This window comes from Meles meles, chromosome 11 (assembly GCF_922984935.1).
Source record: "Meles meles chromosome 11, mMelMel3.1 paternal haplotype, whole genome shotgun sequence".
NCBI lineage: Eukaryota > Metazoa > Chordata > Mammalia > Carnivora > Mustelidae > Meles > Meles meles.
The window spans coordinates 31,865,346-31,882,141 of NC_060076.1; the positions used below are offsets into that span (position 1 = coordinate 31,865,346).

At 38.8% G+C, this 16,796-nt stretch overlaps 1 protein-coding gene across 1 annotated transcript in view; it reads right to left on the minus strand.

Annotated features, from left to right (window-relative positions):
- Nucleotides 1-12,221: 12,221 nt before the first annotated feature.
- NR4A3 (nuclear receptor subfamily 4 group A member 3) overlaps nt 12,222-16,796 on the minus strand; it is a 38,892-nt gene continuing 34,317 nt past the window's right edge. The window contains exon 8 of the mRNA XM_046023928.1: nt 12,222-15,458. Within this exon, the coding sequence (XP_045879884.1) occupies nt 15,211-15,458 (248 nt within the window). The 3' untranslated portion in view covers nt 12,222-15,210. The remainder of the gene's footprint in view (nt 15,459-16,796) is intronic.

Below are 16,796 nucleotides of genomic sequence, written 5' to 3' on the forward strand. Positions count from 1 at the left end.
ATGGTTTTACTCAGCATTATATTTCAGAGCCTAGCTCAGAGCCTTACGCTGTGCCTAGCAGAGAGCAGGCACTCAATACATAGCTGATGGATGAAAAAATACTAAATCATGTGCTGTATCATTATTTCTTTTTACATATTTATTCATTATTTATTTATTATTATGTTCAGTTAGCCAACATACAGTACATCATTAGTTTTTGATGTAGTGTCCATACTGCCTTTGACTAATGCAGAAATGCTCTCTCCAGAGAAGATTTTTTTCTTCTTATTTTTCTTTCAAGTTTTTATTTAAATTCCAGTTAGTTAATATACAGTATAATGTTAGTTTCAGGTGTAGGATTTCGTGATTCGTCACTTACATACAACACCCAGTGCTGATCACAAGTGCCCTCCTTAATACCTATCACCCATTTAACCTATCTCCCCCACCGCCCTCCCCTTCAGCAACCGTCAGTTTGTTCCCTATAGTTAAGAGTCTGTTTTATGGTTTCCCTCTCTTAATCCCACCCTCACCCCCTGTTATGTTCAACATTTGTTTCTTACATTCCATGTATGAGTGAAATCATATGATATTTGACCAACTTACTTTGCTTAGCATAAATACTCTCTAGCTCCAACCACACTGCTGCAAATGGCAAGATTTCATTCTTTTTATGGCTCAGTAATATTCCATTGTATATATACTACCTCTCCTTTATCCATTCATCAGTCGATGGACATTTGGGCTCTTTCTATAATTGGGCTATTGTAAATAATGCTGCTATAACCATCGGGATGCATGTGTCCCTTCGAATTGGTATTTTTGTATCCTTTGGGTCAACAGAGGGGATTTTCTTCCTGGGCTTTCATTCTCCAACAATGATTCGTCACATCGTCATCAGTAATCACAGTAGTAGTAATGATCTGGTGGGTCATGGAAATGTGCCTGCATTCCTTTCATTCTCTAAGGCAGTTGTTCTCAACGTGTGGTCCCTGGACCAACAGCATCGGTGTCACCCATGAGCTTGTTAGAAATGCAGACTCGCAGATCCCCGCTCTAGAATGTTGAATCAGAATTTCTGGGTGCGAGTCTCAGGAAACTGTGTCTTATTTATTTATTTATTTATTTATTTATTTATTTATTTATTTTTAAAGATTTTATTTGTTTATTTGAGAGAGAGTGAGAGAGAGCAAGCAGGAACATGGAGAGGGGCAGAAGAAGAGAAAAGGAGAAGCAGACTCCTTCTTAAGCAAGGAGCCTGATGCTTGAGATCATGACCAGAACCAAAGGCAGACTCTTAACTGACTGGGCTACCCAGGTGTCTCAGGTCACTGTGTTTTAATAAGCTTTCCAGGGGCACCTGGGTGGCTCAGTCATTACGTGTCTGCCTTCAGCTCAGGTCATGATCCTGGGGTCCTGGGATCAAGCCCCACTTTGGGCTCCCTGCTTGGTGGGAAGCCTGTTTCTCTCTCTCCCACTCCCCTTTCTTGTGTTCCCTCTCTCGCTGTGTCTCTTTCTGTCAAATAAATAAATAAAATCTTTAAAAAAAAAATCTGTCCAGATGATTTTAATGAGTGCTGAAGATGAACATTAAACTTTGAGAACCCCAAGAATAAATGAGTCCCTTGCTATTTTGGGACTCATAAGAGTAGTTTAACTTGGATAATTGTATTGGTGGAGGAGTCATTTATAGAGACTGGGAAGACAGGAGGGGCAGGTTTGGTTGGAAGTCGTGAATTTGGGTTTGTTAAATTTGAAATACCTAAGGGATGTCCAAGTGACGATACCTGGAGGTTTCTGGAGCCTCTAGGTCTGGAGCTCGTGGTGAAGAACTGAATTAGACATACAGCTTTGTGAGGTAGACATATAGATTTGGGGATATTCATGCCTCAAGGTGGTTGAAGTGGAATAGGACAGCTCAAGATAGTGGAAGGCATTAGAGAAGAGGGGGTCCATTCTAAGGAATAGCATTATTTAAGGACAGTAGGTGACAGGTGCTCAGACAAAGAAGAATCTGAGGACAGACATTCTTCCTTGTGAGTGACTTACATTGGACCATTTATCTCATCTTCCCCTCTGAATTACAAGCTCTTTAAAAGCAAGGACTGTGTAAACTTTAATAGGTCCTTCAAACAAAAGCACATTGCTGCACAGCCCGTGAATAATTAGCAAATTCCTGCCAGGATTCCGCTACGCAGTAATCCAATGTGATCAGAGTCACCAGAAAGATGTTTCCCCCCCAAAACTCTTATATAATTTCCCAATGGACAGTGTGGCAGATTAAAAATATGTGAATAAATAAAGGGCATCATGCGTAATCCACTGATATCCATGCTAATCACATTAATCAGAGTGAATTAATTATACCTGAAAACAGATGCAAAGTTAAATTCCTTAGAAAATCAACTCATTAAACTCATATTGGAATGCACAGCCAACAACCCCCATGTTTAGAAACTATTCAGCATGATTTGTGGCAACTTCTGATTTACTAACAAAACTGTTTAAAACATTTTTAAAGGCAATTACAATTACTGTCTGGTATTTGATGGAAAGAAATCTAGTCAGCATTGTCCCTCGTGTGTCAACTGTCACAATTTTCTAAAAATTTTGGGGCAAAAAATAGGCAGGCTCTACTATTTGCTAGCCTCGATTAGGGTTAATTCAATATGTGTCTGCAAATAATAGTGTTTAATGTAATCTCTCTAATTACAGATAAAACGCATTTTCAGTCATGCTCATCACTGACAGTATTTTGGGATAAGTTAAACTGACAGCTGCTTTCTAAAGGAAAGGAAAAAAAAAAAAACAAACCTTCCCTGGGATTGTGTTGATTTTCTCTCTCTCTCTCTTTATTTTTTTTTTAACATTGAAGTTCAGAAAAATATGAAACTAGACCATTGGCTCTACATGCCAACTTCGAAATGACATATGGAATTTGGGAATTTGATGTTTCCCATCTCTCACCCCCATCAGTGAATATCTACCTTAAATTCACTCAAGAAGCATTTTCTAAGGGTTTCTAGGGAACCAGGCATTGTGGTAGGCACTAAGGAGATCAAGAAGTAATGATTGTACCAAAGCTTCCTACAATGCTAGACCTGAAAGTCACAGTGCCACTATATTTATAGCCTTTTCAGAGTGAGACTATTGCACAGTATTTTCTCTCTCTCTCTCTTCCTTCCTTTCTTTCTTCTTAAGAATTATTTATCTATTTTAGAGAGCAAGAAAGAGAGTAAGTGGGTGGGAGGAGGGGCAAAAGGAGAGGGAGAGAGAGAATCTCCAGCAGACTCCCTATTGAGTGAAGAGCCCGTCATGAGGCTCTATCCCACAACCCTGACTGAGATCATGACCTGAGCTGAAATTAAGATTTGGACACGTAACTGACCCAGGCGCCCCAAGTCACAATATTTTCTGAAGGGTCAATGCATATTCTTCTTCAACCACAGCTGATTAGACCAGAGATGTCTAGAGGGCACCTAATTCGCAGATTGTCCAGGGACCTACAGTTGGCCTAGGAAGAAAAGTTGAGCTAAATCTATTGGATTTTCTCTTTTGGGAATAGGAATTGGAAAATGTTGAATAAGGTGTTTAGTGGCAAAAGTGAAATTAGAAGGTGATAAGAGAGAAACCGTAAGAAAAAGAATTAAGACTATGGGGTTATGAAGCTACAAGGTTATGAAGATCTAGAAACACAGGACCTAGTTCAAGCCTGAATGAATCAAGGAATGAATAAATAAACAAACAATTGTGACCTGAGGTAACTTTGGCTTATTTGGGAGCCTCAAAACATGAATGATTCATACTGAGTCACTATCCGTAATACTCCTGACTTTTTTTTTTTTAACATATGTTGCAGATGGACTGTTTCTTGCATCTTACATGTCTTACTTGGAATATAGTTCAGCTTTGAAAAAATTCAAAGTAACAGTGATTTAAGCAAGGAATTTATTTCTCTTTTATGCAAAGTTTAGATACAAACAACCAAGAGCTGAGAGGGTATCTCTTCTCAAAAAAAAAACACCCAAAAACAACAACAAAAAAAACCCTAAAAAACAAAACAAAACAAAACAAAAACAACAACAACAAAAAACCCCACCAAAAAAACAAAACAAAACAAAACAACAAAACAAAAAACAGAGAAAACCAAAACCCTCCTAGACCCTTATTCCTTCCAACTTACTTTTCTCCAATCCCTAGGAGGTACCTTTATCTCCATAGTCTAAGGTAGCAGCCATGTTCCAGATGGAAGGTGGAGAGAGGAATAAACAAGGGGCCAAAGATACCAGCTGTTGCTTAAGACAGGTTCCTAGAACCTGGGAAAGTCCTGTATGTGATTTTGGGGTGGAAAGCAAGGAAAACATCTAAGTTCCACTTCAAGATCAACACCAGAAATAAGAGATGACACCAGAAGTACAGCAAGACAGTGCATTAGCAGAGCTCAACAAACAGACATGAGACCCCCAAAGCTAGAACTAATGTAAAAATTGGCAGAATTTTCAGGTATCTTTTTAAAAAATTTTATTCATTTATTTGAGAGAGAGAGAGATCACAAGAAGGCAGAGAGGCAGGCAGAGAGAGAGGAAGAAGCAGGCTCCCTGCCTGGCAGAAAGCCTGATGTGGGGCTCGATCCCAGGACCCTGAAATTATGACCTGGGCCGAAGGCAGAGGCTTAACCCACTGAGCCACCTAGGCGTCCCCAGAATTTGCAGATATCTTGAGGAAGACTTTGGGTTTTTCTCTTTGTGGATTAGCGCGTTTGAAACAATCCCTTCTGGATCCTGAGTAGAAGAGGCCCCAGCTAACATGTGGGTTACAGTACACATCAGCTCTGTTCCAAGACCAGCAGTGTGTATAAGCCATCCTAAAATATAACCTATCGTGATACGACTCTTGAATTTTCTCCAACTTGAAATTTCCTCCCATAGGGACAGACAATAATACTGTTGTCTCTAGAAGGCCACTGTCAAATGCCATCTGGAAGGGAAGAGTGACATATAGGACATGGTAACCAGATGACACTTTGCCTTACAACCATTGACTTACATCCACTTACATGGGCCAAGACCACGCCTTACTGCAAGGAAGTCTGAGAAATGTATTTATCCTGAGCAACCATGTGCTTGGTCAGATAATCTATTTCTACGTAGAAAGTTTTGGCAGCTTCCTATAAGTTTAAACTTGCCCGGAATTTCCACTCCTAGGTTTTTACTTTAGAGGAAATAAAACATGTTCACACAAAGACCTGTCGATAAATGCTGTTGGCAATTCTATTAATAATTGTACAAAGCACAGTAAGATGCCATTTTACAACCACTGGACTAGCTAAAATGAAAAATTCTGATGACTCCAAGTGTGGGGGAAATTCTAGAACAGTAGGAATTATCATACATTATTGTTGAGAGTGTAAACTGGTACAAACCCTTTTGAAGCAAATTGGTGTATCTAGAATAGGAAAGATTTGTAAATCCCATAGTCTTGTAGTTCTACTTCTTGGTAAGCCGAAGGCAGTGATTCAAACTTTTGTGTACATCATGATCACGTGGAGGGCTAGTTGAGACCCAGACTGGTTTCTGATTCAGTATTTTTGGGGTGGGGCCTGAACATTTGCATTACATTTTTTTAAAAAGATTTTATTTATTTATTTGAGAGAGAGCAAGAGCAAGAGAAATCGCAGAGTGAGAGGAAGAAGGAGACTCCCCACCGAGCGGGGACCCCAAATTGGGGCTCCACCCCAGGACCCCAGGATTGTGACCTGAGTTAAAGGCAGAAGCTTAACTGACTAAGCCACACAGGGGCCCCTGAAAATTTGCATTTCTAACAAGTTCCAGGTGATGCTGATGATATTCATCCCGGGACCATACTTTGAAAACCACTAGTCTAGAGAGATTCTTGCCTATGTTTCTAATGAGATGTGTACAAAAATGTTTGTAGTTTTATGGCTTGAAATAACAAGAACATGGAAACAACTTAGATATCCACTGACAGGAAAATGAATAAAGAAATTGTAATGTACTGAAAGAAATACTATAGAGCAGTGAAAATTAATAAATTAGAGTTATATGACATCATAGATAAATCCCAATATAATTTTGAGCAAAGAAACAAATTTCAGAAGAGTATGTGCTTTATGATACCACTAATATAAACTTTTAAAACTGCAACTCTAAACACTAAGTTATTTAGGAATGTATACACACGCAAGAATAAACCAAAATTCAGGCTAGTGGGGAGAAGAGGGGAATACAACTGGGGAAAGAAACAAAGAGACTCCAACCATTCTTGTGTTGGATGGTATGTTCATAGGTGTTTGTTATACTATTGTTTTATATGTTTAAATCATTTTACACTATATAATACTAAGCGAAATGAGTCAGTCAGAGAGAGACAAATACCATATGAGCTCACTCATATGTGGAATTTAAGAAATAAAAGAAATGAACATGGGGAGAATGAGAGAGACAAACCAAGAAACAGACTCTTAACAATAGAGAACTAACTGATGGTTACCAGAGGGGAGGTGGGCGCAGCGGTGGAAGAATAGGGGATGAATACTTTTGTACACATCTTCTGATAAATATAGGCAAGGCTCTCTCTAGATGAGTGTTTTAGAAAGTGTAGTCCCAGGACCATAGCATCAACATCACCCGGGAACTTGCTAGAAATGTCACTTTTCATGTTGGAAAAAAAAATAACAAAAAAAAGAGGCAATAAAATAAAATAAAAACAGTGACCTTAAAAATCATTTTTATAATTATTTTTTGGTTTTAAATCACTTGCATTTTTTGGTGTATATATTTTACTTTGTTCTTTTTAATCAGTTTTATTTTTCCAATTTTATATTCTTTTCATTTCCCATGGAAGCTTGGCAGTATAAAAAAGCAAAAATACAAATATAAAGGATGTACTCTTTATTTTTTAAAATAAGAGAAATCTTAAGTATGTATAAATGGACAATGAAACATACACAAGCAGGTTTGTTAGGTAGTATACTTACATGTGTGTTTTTTCTACATATATACTTAAAAAAGTCTTTGTGTGATTCTGAACAATTGATTAGAAACTGGAAGGAAAAAATGAGCAAGGATGAGATGGTGAGGGTGAAGAAATGAGGATTTTAGGAATCAAAGGTAGAAAGTGTGTTAGGAGACACATTATATTCAATGGGCAAATACAGGCCAGACTGCTAGGAAGAGAACAAGCCTGGGATGCATAAGGACAGCCTGGTTCTTTGTTATGCTCTAACATCTCTCTGCAGGGACAGCAAAAGTAAATTCTGGGTGGGATGAGGCTGTTCATTATGGCTTTAGTGAATGTGGCTGGAAAGAGACAGAGAGGTGGTTGTCGAGTCCAAAGGAGGACAGCTATTGACTGCCAAGATTCCATGGGAAATTAAGAGTTTCTTGAGATTAAGAGTTTCTTATGGTTTGTCTCCCTCCCCAGTCCTGTCTTGTTTCATTTTTAACTTCCCTACCCGCTACGACCCCCTGCCTTGCCTCTCAAATACCTCATATCCGAGAGATCATATGATAATTGTCCTTCTCTGATTGACTTATTTTGCTTAGCATAATACCCTCTAGTTCCATCCACGTTGTTGCAAATGGCAGGGGTTTGTATTTTGATGGCTGCATAGTATTCCATTTTATATATATGCCACATCTTCTTTATCCATGCATCTTTTGGTGGACATCTAGGGTCTTTCCATAATTTAACTGTTGTGGACATTGCTGCTATAAACATTTGGGTGCACATGCCCCTTCAGATCCCTGCATTTGTATGTTTAGGGTAAACACCCAGTAGTGCAATTGCTGGGTCATAGGGTATCTCTATTTTCAACTTTTTGAGGAACCTCCATGCTGTTTTCCAGAGTGGCTGCACCAGCTTGCATTCCCACCAACAGTGTAGGAGGGTTACCTTTTTCCCACATCCTTGCCAACATCTGTCGTTTCCCAACTTGTTAATTTTAGCCATTCTGACTGATGTGAGATGGTATCTCATTGTGGTTTTGATTTGTATTTCCCTGATGCCGAGTGATGTGGAGCACTTTTTCATGTGTCTGTTGGCCATTTGGATGTCTTCTTTGCAGAAATGTCTGTTCATGTCTTCTGAAGAAATCTTCATTTCTTGATTGGATCATTTGTTCTTTGGGCATCAGGGAAATCCAAATCAGAGGGTCTTGTTTTTTTTAATCCCTTTTGACCCCCTGGGTCTTTTGATTGGGACATTTAGCCCATTTACATTCAGGGTAACTATTGAAAGATATGAATTTAGTGCCATTGCATTGCCTGTAAGGTGACTGTTACTGTATATTGTCTCTGTTCCTTTCTGGTCTGTTCCTTTCAGGCTCTCTCCTTGCTTAGAGGACCCCTTTCAATATTTCCTGAAGGGCGTTTGGTGTTTGCAAATTCTTTTAATTTTAATTTTTATTTGTCCTGGAAGCTTTTTATCTCTCCTTCTATTTTCAATGACAGCCTAGCTGGATATAGTATTATTGGCTGCATATTTTTCTTGTTTAGTGCTATGAATATGTCATGTCAGTCCTTTATGGCCTGCCAGGTCTTTGTGGATAGGTCTGCTGGCAATCTAATATTTCTACTGTTGTAGCTTACAGACCTTCTGCCCTGAGATGCTTTCAGGATTTTCTCTTTGTCTCTGAGACTTGTAAGTTTTACTATAAGATGATGGATTATGGGCCTATTTTTATTGATTTTGAGGGAGATTCTCTGTGCCTACTGGATTTTGATGCTTGTTCCCTTCACCAAATTAGGGAACTTCTCTGCTATAATTTGCTCCAATATGCCTTCTGCCCACCTCCCCACTTCTTCTTCTGGGATCCCAATTATTCTAAAATTTTTCCTTCTTATGGTATCACTCATCTCTCGAATTCTCCCCTCGTGGTCCTGTAGTTGTTTCTCTCTCTTTTTCTCAGCTTCTTTATTCTTCATCAATTGGTCTTCTATATCACTAATTCTGTCTTTTGCCTCATTTATCCTAGCAGTAAGAGCCTCCATTTTTTAGTACATCTCATTAATAGCTTTTTTATTTCAACTTGGTTAGATGTTAGTTCTTTTATTTCTCCAGAAAGGATTCTCCTATATTTTCCATGCTTTTATCGAGCCCAGCTAGCACCTTGATAATCATCATTCTGAACTCTAGTTCTGACATATTACCAATGTCTGTATTGATTAGGTCCCTAGCCGTCGGTACTGCCTCTTGTTCTTTTTTTTGAGGTGAGTTTTTCCACCTTGTCATTTTATCCAGATAAGAACAGATGAATGAGAGAACAAAATACTAAAAGGGTAGCAACAACCCCAGAAAAATATACACTAATGAAATCAGAAGAGGCCTGAAAACAATTTTTATATATATAATATATATAATTTATATAAATATATAAATAATTTATATAAATTATATATATTATATATATTATATATATATAAATTGTTTTCAGGCCTCTTCTGATTATGTATATAAAATATATATAAATATATATAAATAATATATATGTTATATATACATATTAATATATACATATATATATATATGAATATATGAATAGAACAGAGACACACTCTTGATTTTGGGTGTATTTTGGTCTGTTAGAAGAAACTGCCTCCCAAAATTTTAAAGAAAGAAAATCTTATATAGATACAAAAATAATGGTAAACATGATGAAGGGATGGAATATGACTGTAAAGATGATAATTTAAAGAGATTCTAAAAAAGGAATTGATAAGATAAGAAGTCAGTCAAAAAAAGAAAAAAAAAGAGGAAAGAGCATGATCAGGCTGGAGATTAGAACAAAGCCATGTGCTAGATTTAGGGTATATTTTGATCTATCACAAGAAACTGTATACGAAAATTCAAAGATATAAAAACCTAAATGTATATAAAAAATAAGGTTAAATACAATGAAGGGATAGAATATGACTATAATAATGAAAATTTTAAAGATTTTTAAAAAGGTATTGATAAGATAAAATAGTTTAAAAATGTTAAAATAAGAAAGAGGAAAAATTAAAAAAATAGAGTAAGAAAAAAAACTAAAGAATTTAACTTTGAAAGACTAAAGAATCATGGGGGGGATAGCCATGAATTCTATGGGCTATATTCCTGTAGCTCTAAAGTTTTGTAGTTCTCATTGATTGGTGAACTTGGTCTTGGCTGGATGTTCTTGCTGATCTTCGGGGGAGGGGCCTGTTGCCCTGATTCTCAAATGTCTTTGCCCGAGACAAAGTGTGGAATTGCTCCACACTTGCCAGGGGCTGGGCTAAGTAATCTGCTTGGGTTCACCCTCAGGAGCTTTTATTCCCTGAACGCTTTCCGTAGAGCTTTGGAGGACAGGAATGAAAATGGTGGCCTCCCAATCTCCAGCCCATAGGAGCCAAGAGTTCGGGACCCACTCCTCTGTGTACCCTCAGAGAAAAGCAGTCAATCCCTCCCATTTCCTTGGTCTCCAGCTGCATTCTGTGCTCACCGGCCTGTGACTGAGCATTTCTATCTCTGGTGCATGGTCCCGTTTGGAGTCTCCAAATCTAGCAGATTCCTGCTGCACACTCCTGTGCTGCTCCTCCCAGAGGAAGAAGGAGGGGGTTCTCTCCCGATCTGCCACTTGTGGGGTCCCTGCTCGAAGAGCAGTGGTTGGACTGTGCCTTGGATCACAGTTTAGGGTAACCCTGAGCTGAGAGCTCACTCCTCGGCTCTGTCTTTGCAGCCAGCCTCCCTGCTATGATACCTGGCAGCTCTGCCACACTCAGATACCCCTGGTCTTTCTGTGACCCGGCAGGTCCTGAGACCATACTGTCTCTATGACGGCTCTGCCCCCCCACTTAGCCTCTGGAGCGATGTCCCTCAATGGAGCAGAGTTCTAAAAGTTCTGATTTTGTGCTCTGCTGCTCCACCGCTTGCTGGGAGCCAGCCCCTCCCCTCATGGTCTATCTTCCTGTATATTGCCTCGGATTCACTTCTCTGCATGTCCTATCTTCCAGAAAGCAGTCGCTTTTCTATTCCTAGAATTGCTGCTCTTCTTCTCTTTGACCTCCTCTTGAGTTTGTAGGGGTTAGAATGGTTTGATAACTATCTAGTTGAAATCCAGGGATCTGATGATATTAGGTCTCCTAATCCTCCTCCATCTTGCTCCTCCCCCTTTGTGATTATTTTTTAATGGCTACAGAGTTTCAGTTGTGTGAGATGAAAAGAGCTCTGGCCATTGGTTAAACAACAGTGGGGATGTACTTAATATCACTGAACTAGGTGCCCGATTTAAAAAAAAGGCAAAAAATTAGCTTCCTTTGTTGTCTTTGTGCATTTAACTTAGGAAATTTCAACTACAGACATCTGCCCCTTATTTAGTCCTGAACTTCCCACCTCCCTCCTTGTTCAAACCAGACTTTTGCCTCTGGAGTGTACTTTTGCTAAGCACCTGTATTTAAATCCATATGCAAGATGGAGCGCCACCATATCTCTCATTCTTTTCTTAACTAGTCATACTCTATATAGTTCAGGAAATGAAGGCACTACTGAGAAGCAAGAAGCAGGGTTTGGCCCCTAGACTGAACATAGCACTTAGATGCCACAGAAAATTCTTTGTGTATAAACTGATGAACTAAGTAGAGCTCCACATTTCTTTTTTGGACCCATCAACACACACACAAGTAATACATTTGCCCTAATCCTGAATATATGATGTTTGGGGCATAGTTGAAGGAAAGTTGCATTTGCATTGCCCACAAAGAGGTCTTTCTAGGCAATGTAGGATAATGGTGTCAGCAAAAAGGCAAAGGCAAAGAGTACTGATCAATCTTGGAGAACTCTAATCCTGATTTTTATAAAATCTTGATATAGAAATAAATCCTTCATACCCTTAAAGAACATTTTAGGCTCTATTAAATATATATATTTCATATTCATATTTGTATGTACACACACACACACACACACAAAGAAAATAGCTTCAAACACTGTGCATGTTTGTATCTCCTAGAGCACACAGCAGTGCTTTGTCCACAGGAAGTAGTCAATACATGGTTATTGAATTTAGAATGTCCTTCTTCCCAATCAGTGAGGTTTAATATATTTCCAATCCAGAATGCCTATTAATTTTTCAGCATTAGTAAGCTTTTAAAAAAATCCATTTGTGGATGTGTTTAAGAGCTCACGGCAAATACCATTTTATACATGATGAAGAGAATACTGTTAAATGAAGCATGCTTATTCAACACACCGGTAGCCACTGATAAAATGTAATTTAATTTAATCATTTAAATTTACATTGTTAATGTACAAGAGCATTTCTTTCAAACCACAGGTTAACACACACTAAGGAGCAATGCTGTCAGAAGAGCAGAGAAACTCTGGAAAACTCTGCTGTCTGAAATGAAAGCAAGGCACTCTCCATTAACAGCTGGTAGATTCCTGATTTCTGCCCATAGAAGGCATGTTCACACTGAGAGAGCTCTCCCACAAGGGAAGAATCACCTGCTTTAATTCTTGCTGTCCTCTTCTGAGCTAGTTTGGTCATCCACTCTGTATGTATAAACTTGTGTGTCAACGTTAAGATAAAAGAAGAGAGTTGAATTGATGGATTATGTGGGAGGCTCTCATAGTTCTTACAACTATGGAAGACAGAAGAACACTGGCTATAACCTTTATTTTTAACACTAGTGTCTGGACCTATAACTAAAAGCCTTCATTCCTGCCAACCAATCACGGCTAAAAAGTCTTTTCCTTTAATCTGATGGGTTTAAAAATGAAAAGTAACAGCGTTTCTCCAGGGCTCTGATTTTTCTGTTTGTTTCGTTTTTCTTTTATGGACATGACAGAAAACAAGGAATAACTTTCCAATACTAATGGTGCACAAAAGGGTTATGTATGCACAGCATTTCTAATTTATTCAAATTCAATTTGAATTTGGTCCGAAGCTACCTTGTACGAAATGTTAGCTTTCCTGATATTTAATAATGTTTATTATGTTTGTATATAAGCTCAAAAAAATTAATGCAAAAGTACTACTTTACTCATGGTTATCAGGTGAAATGTAAATATTAGTGGTTATTTTAGAAGCCTGTTTTCCTATAGATGCAATAAGTTGAGTAAAAACACTATGGAAAGGAGAATTAGGTCCTAGTCTTGATTCTGGTACTAGCCTGTTGGACTTGGGCAATTTTTACTTTCTCTGGGTCCCAGTTTTCTCCTCTATGAGTTTTGAAGGGGTGGGGGAGCAGTTGACAAGTCTAATGTCCCAAGAGCCTAACATTGCAGACCCTATAACCTGGATATAAAAATAATAATCTTCCATAAAAGCACACACAAACATAATACATGATCAAATATCAGAATGACTCTTGGTGGGGGGAAACATATATGCTTTGCTATCTGGGTTATCCTTTGCAGCAATTCAGCAATTCATTTGGCATTTGTTTGATTGTATAATTTAATGACAATATAAACAGCATAGTTTTGTTATCTTTTTCTTGAAAAAGACTAAAGCAAAAATGATTTAAAGCTAACAGAAACTACTGTGACATCAGTTTCACATTCATACTTTGTTTCTTAGCAAAATGGCCAAAGATATTTTGACTTGATACAGAATATATAATATAAAGACTTTTAGACCTAAAAATCTTCAAACATTATTCGAATTTAGCAAAACATAAGCAAAATTTTCATATCAAAGTGCTAAACAGTACTGCCTTAAAAGTCACTGCAAATGAATCATAAAATAACCGCATGGGAAGTAACATTTATTGTACAAATGGTTAATAAAAAGACACATTATAAATATATATATATATGTAACCTGCTATATTTATATATATATTTGTTTATTTAATTTCTAATTGGTGTATCCAAGTCACTGTGAACACCCCATTTAAGTACTCTGTAACTCAGCTTCCAGGAGCTGGTGGTCTTGCAGTAAATACAGGCAAAGCTATTACAATAGAACGTGCATACAAATGTTTATACAAATAAGGACACTATGCAACAAATTATCTCATAGTAATATGGCATCGACAGTATAAACATACAAAAGGGAGTCCAAACACGGAATGTTGAAACGCAGCCCACTAATCCTGTCTAGTAATCACATTCATACTATTAATTTTTTAAATAAGACTCGCTTGCTCTCCAAAATTGTCTTTGTAACCAACAACAGAAATTAAATTATGTAGATTTTAAAAATCTTGTTACCTCTGGTGTTTACCCTGTATGCTCAGTTCCTACCTCTTTGCATGTTCTTATTTAGGGATCAAACGCTTGAGACTCACTGAAAGCTCCTGGGGCTTGTGAATGAAAGTGTCGGTCAGCTGCTATTAACTGAAGCAAGTTTAGAGAACTCTGTCTGGATTGACAGAACACAGCTGAGATGGCTGTGTTCATTCTATTTTGTGATCTGAGCCCCTTGCAGGACAGCTGGACAAAGATCTGGATCCATTTAGAATGACCCAAAGTCTTGGATGGACTGTACCTCAGAAGGGTTCTACAGATGGACAAAGCCTCGCTAGGAAAATTAACATGTGTCATTTGCCAACACGACTGCCTCCTTTTTTTACCTCCATACGAAATAAAGGAGAGTTAATAAACACGACTCAGCAAGACAGCACTTTAAAAATTGCACTTGTATATGGAGACGAACAGCCGTTATCATTTTGCTATGTCTGATTTCTAGGTAATTGTCATCTTTCAAGTTTTGTTAAAATAAAATAAAGGAAGAGAGAAATTAAGAAGAGAGAATTTCTGCCTTGTTTGTATCACATATATACCCTTGATACAGGAAGTGTATTCTAAAGATCAACGTCAAGATACCTCCTACCCTGGCGAACAACCCTTGGCTGTTCTTGTTTTTAAATACAAAGCAACTATAATTGTATTCCCCAGAAAGTTTTAAAACAGTTGTATTATCCTTTTTTCCTGCTGGGATAGCATCGTCCAAAAGTGCTTTGTTAGCAATTTCTTAGAAAACCCTCATGAACTATACCCTCCCCTCCCACACCAACCCCAAAGCCTAAATATAAAACACAACCCCAACACAATACTCTGCAAGTTTTCTGGCTTTAGGTTGTAAGGAAAAGTGCCAGAAAGAAAAAAAAAAAAAAGTCTTTTCTACAGGAGCTGCTTCTCCTCTTAAGGAAGGACAGAAAACAGTAGGTGTCCAGACCCATTCCTCTGCTGCTTAGCAAGACGGTGCTGGCCACTGAGGCGGCTCCCTGCTCCGGCTGCTCCTGTTCAGAAAGGCAGGGTGTCCAGGAAGAGCTTGTCGATGATGGAAGGTGGAGACACCAAGTCTTCCAGCTTCAGGTAGAAGATGCGCTGGAGGCCCAGGGTGCAGAGCTTGCGCAGTTCCACCAGTGCGCCCAGGACCTTGGGCTCGCTGGGCTCCAAGGCCTGTCCCTTACTCTGGTGGTCTTTCAAGCTGCTCGTGATCTTGTTGCATAACTCCTCCACTCTCTTTGGTTCTTTTAACCCATGTCGTTCTGCAGAGGGAGAGAAAAGGACAAGTTGAGGAGGTGGTGACGTCTTAAGAGACTTTGTTGTTTTCTGGTTTTGCTTTTTTCTTTTTTTAAAAGTAGGATCCACACCCAGTGTGGGGCATGAACTCATGACCCTGAGATCAAGAGTCAGATGCTCTACCAACTGAGCCAACCAGGCACCTCATTTTTTTTTTTTATTTTAGATTTTATTTATTTATTTGAGAAAGAGAGAAAGGGAGGGATAATGCATGAGTGGGGATGGGGAGCGGCAGAGAGAGAGAGAGAGAAGTAGATTCCCTGCTGAGCAGGGAGCCCTATGTGGGGCTCCATCCCAGGACCCTGAGATCATGAATTGAGCCGAAGGCAGATACTCAGCTGAATGAGCCAGCCAGGTGCCCCAGGCATCCCCATCTTAAGAGGCTCTGAATCTCGAAGAGAGGCCCATGTCTTCTTCTACCAGTTGGGATGGCATTTTACAATCCAAGTGCCTCCCTCTTAGAGGTCACTCATAGCCTTTGGTATCAAACAGCACCAGGCTTTGAATCCCAGTCCTGCCACTTCCTTGCTGTGTTCCTCTAAGTTAGCCTCTTAATTTCTGAGCCCCAGTTTCCTTATAAAATGAAGGTAATAATTGTCCTTAATTTTCTGGCAGTTTCTGGGAGTACCAGCTTAGGGGAAGCACACCTTTCCTGGCACACAGTCACATTGAATGAATGACAGAGAGATTATTTTGCATACATCGTCCTACAAAAGCCTAGTCAGGAAGCAACTCTTTATCAGAGTGATAGAGAAACACATCCAGGCAAACAAATTAATGTTCCCATTTTAACAGGTGGAGGGGGAGGGGTCCTGTTAGTTCCATTTGCTAATGCAAAGGCTGCCCCATGAGATCCAGCACAAAGCACATTTCTTGTGTTTTCATGCTAACCAGCATTGAGAAGAATCCGGCTTTTCTTTTCCTTGTTTGTGGCCCCCCTTGAAACACCTATTGACCTATGCCTGGTGCTCTGTACAAAATACACGTCTTCCTGCTGTGGAGATGGAAAAGTCAACGAGAAGTGAAGAGGCCCAGAAAGAGGCGCTGCAGGCATTTTACAATGTAGCAAGACATGAACACGTGTATCTCGTATTTCATAAAACAATACATAAAAGAATCCCCATGTTAAATATTATGATCTATTTTATTTTAAGTGATTTTCTCAAAGTCCCAAAGATTTTTGTCCTCCTACCCCAGAGTGATGTTGCATCTCTAATCAGAAAGGACTTACTCACATCCAGTACCAATCACTTTGCTTTCCCTCAGCAATTAGACACCAAAGTCTCTTTCCTGAGAGAAGGGCT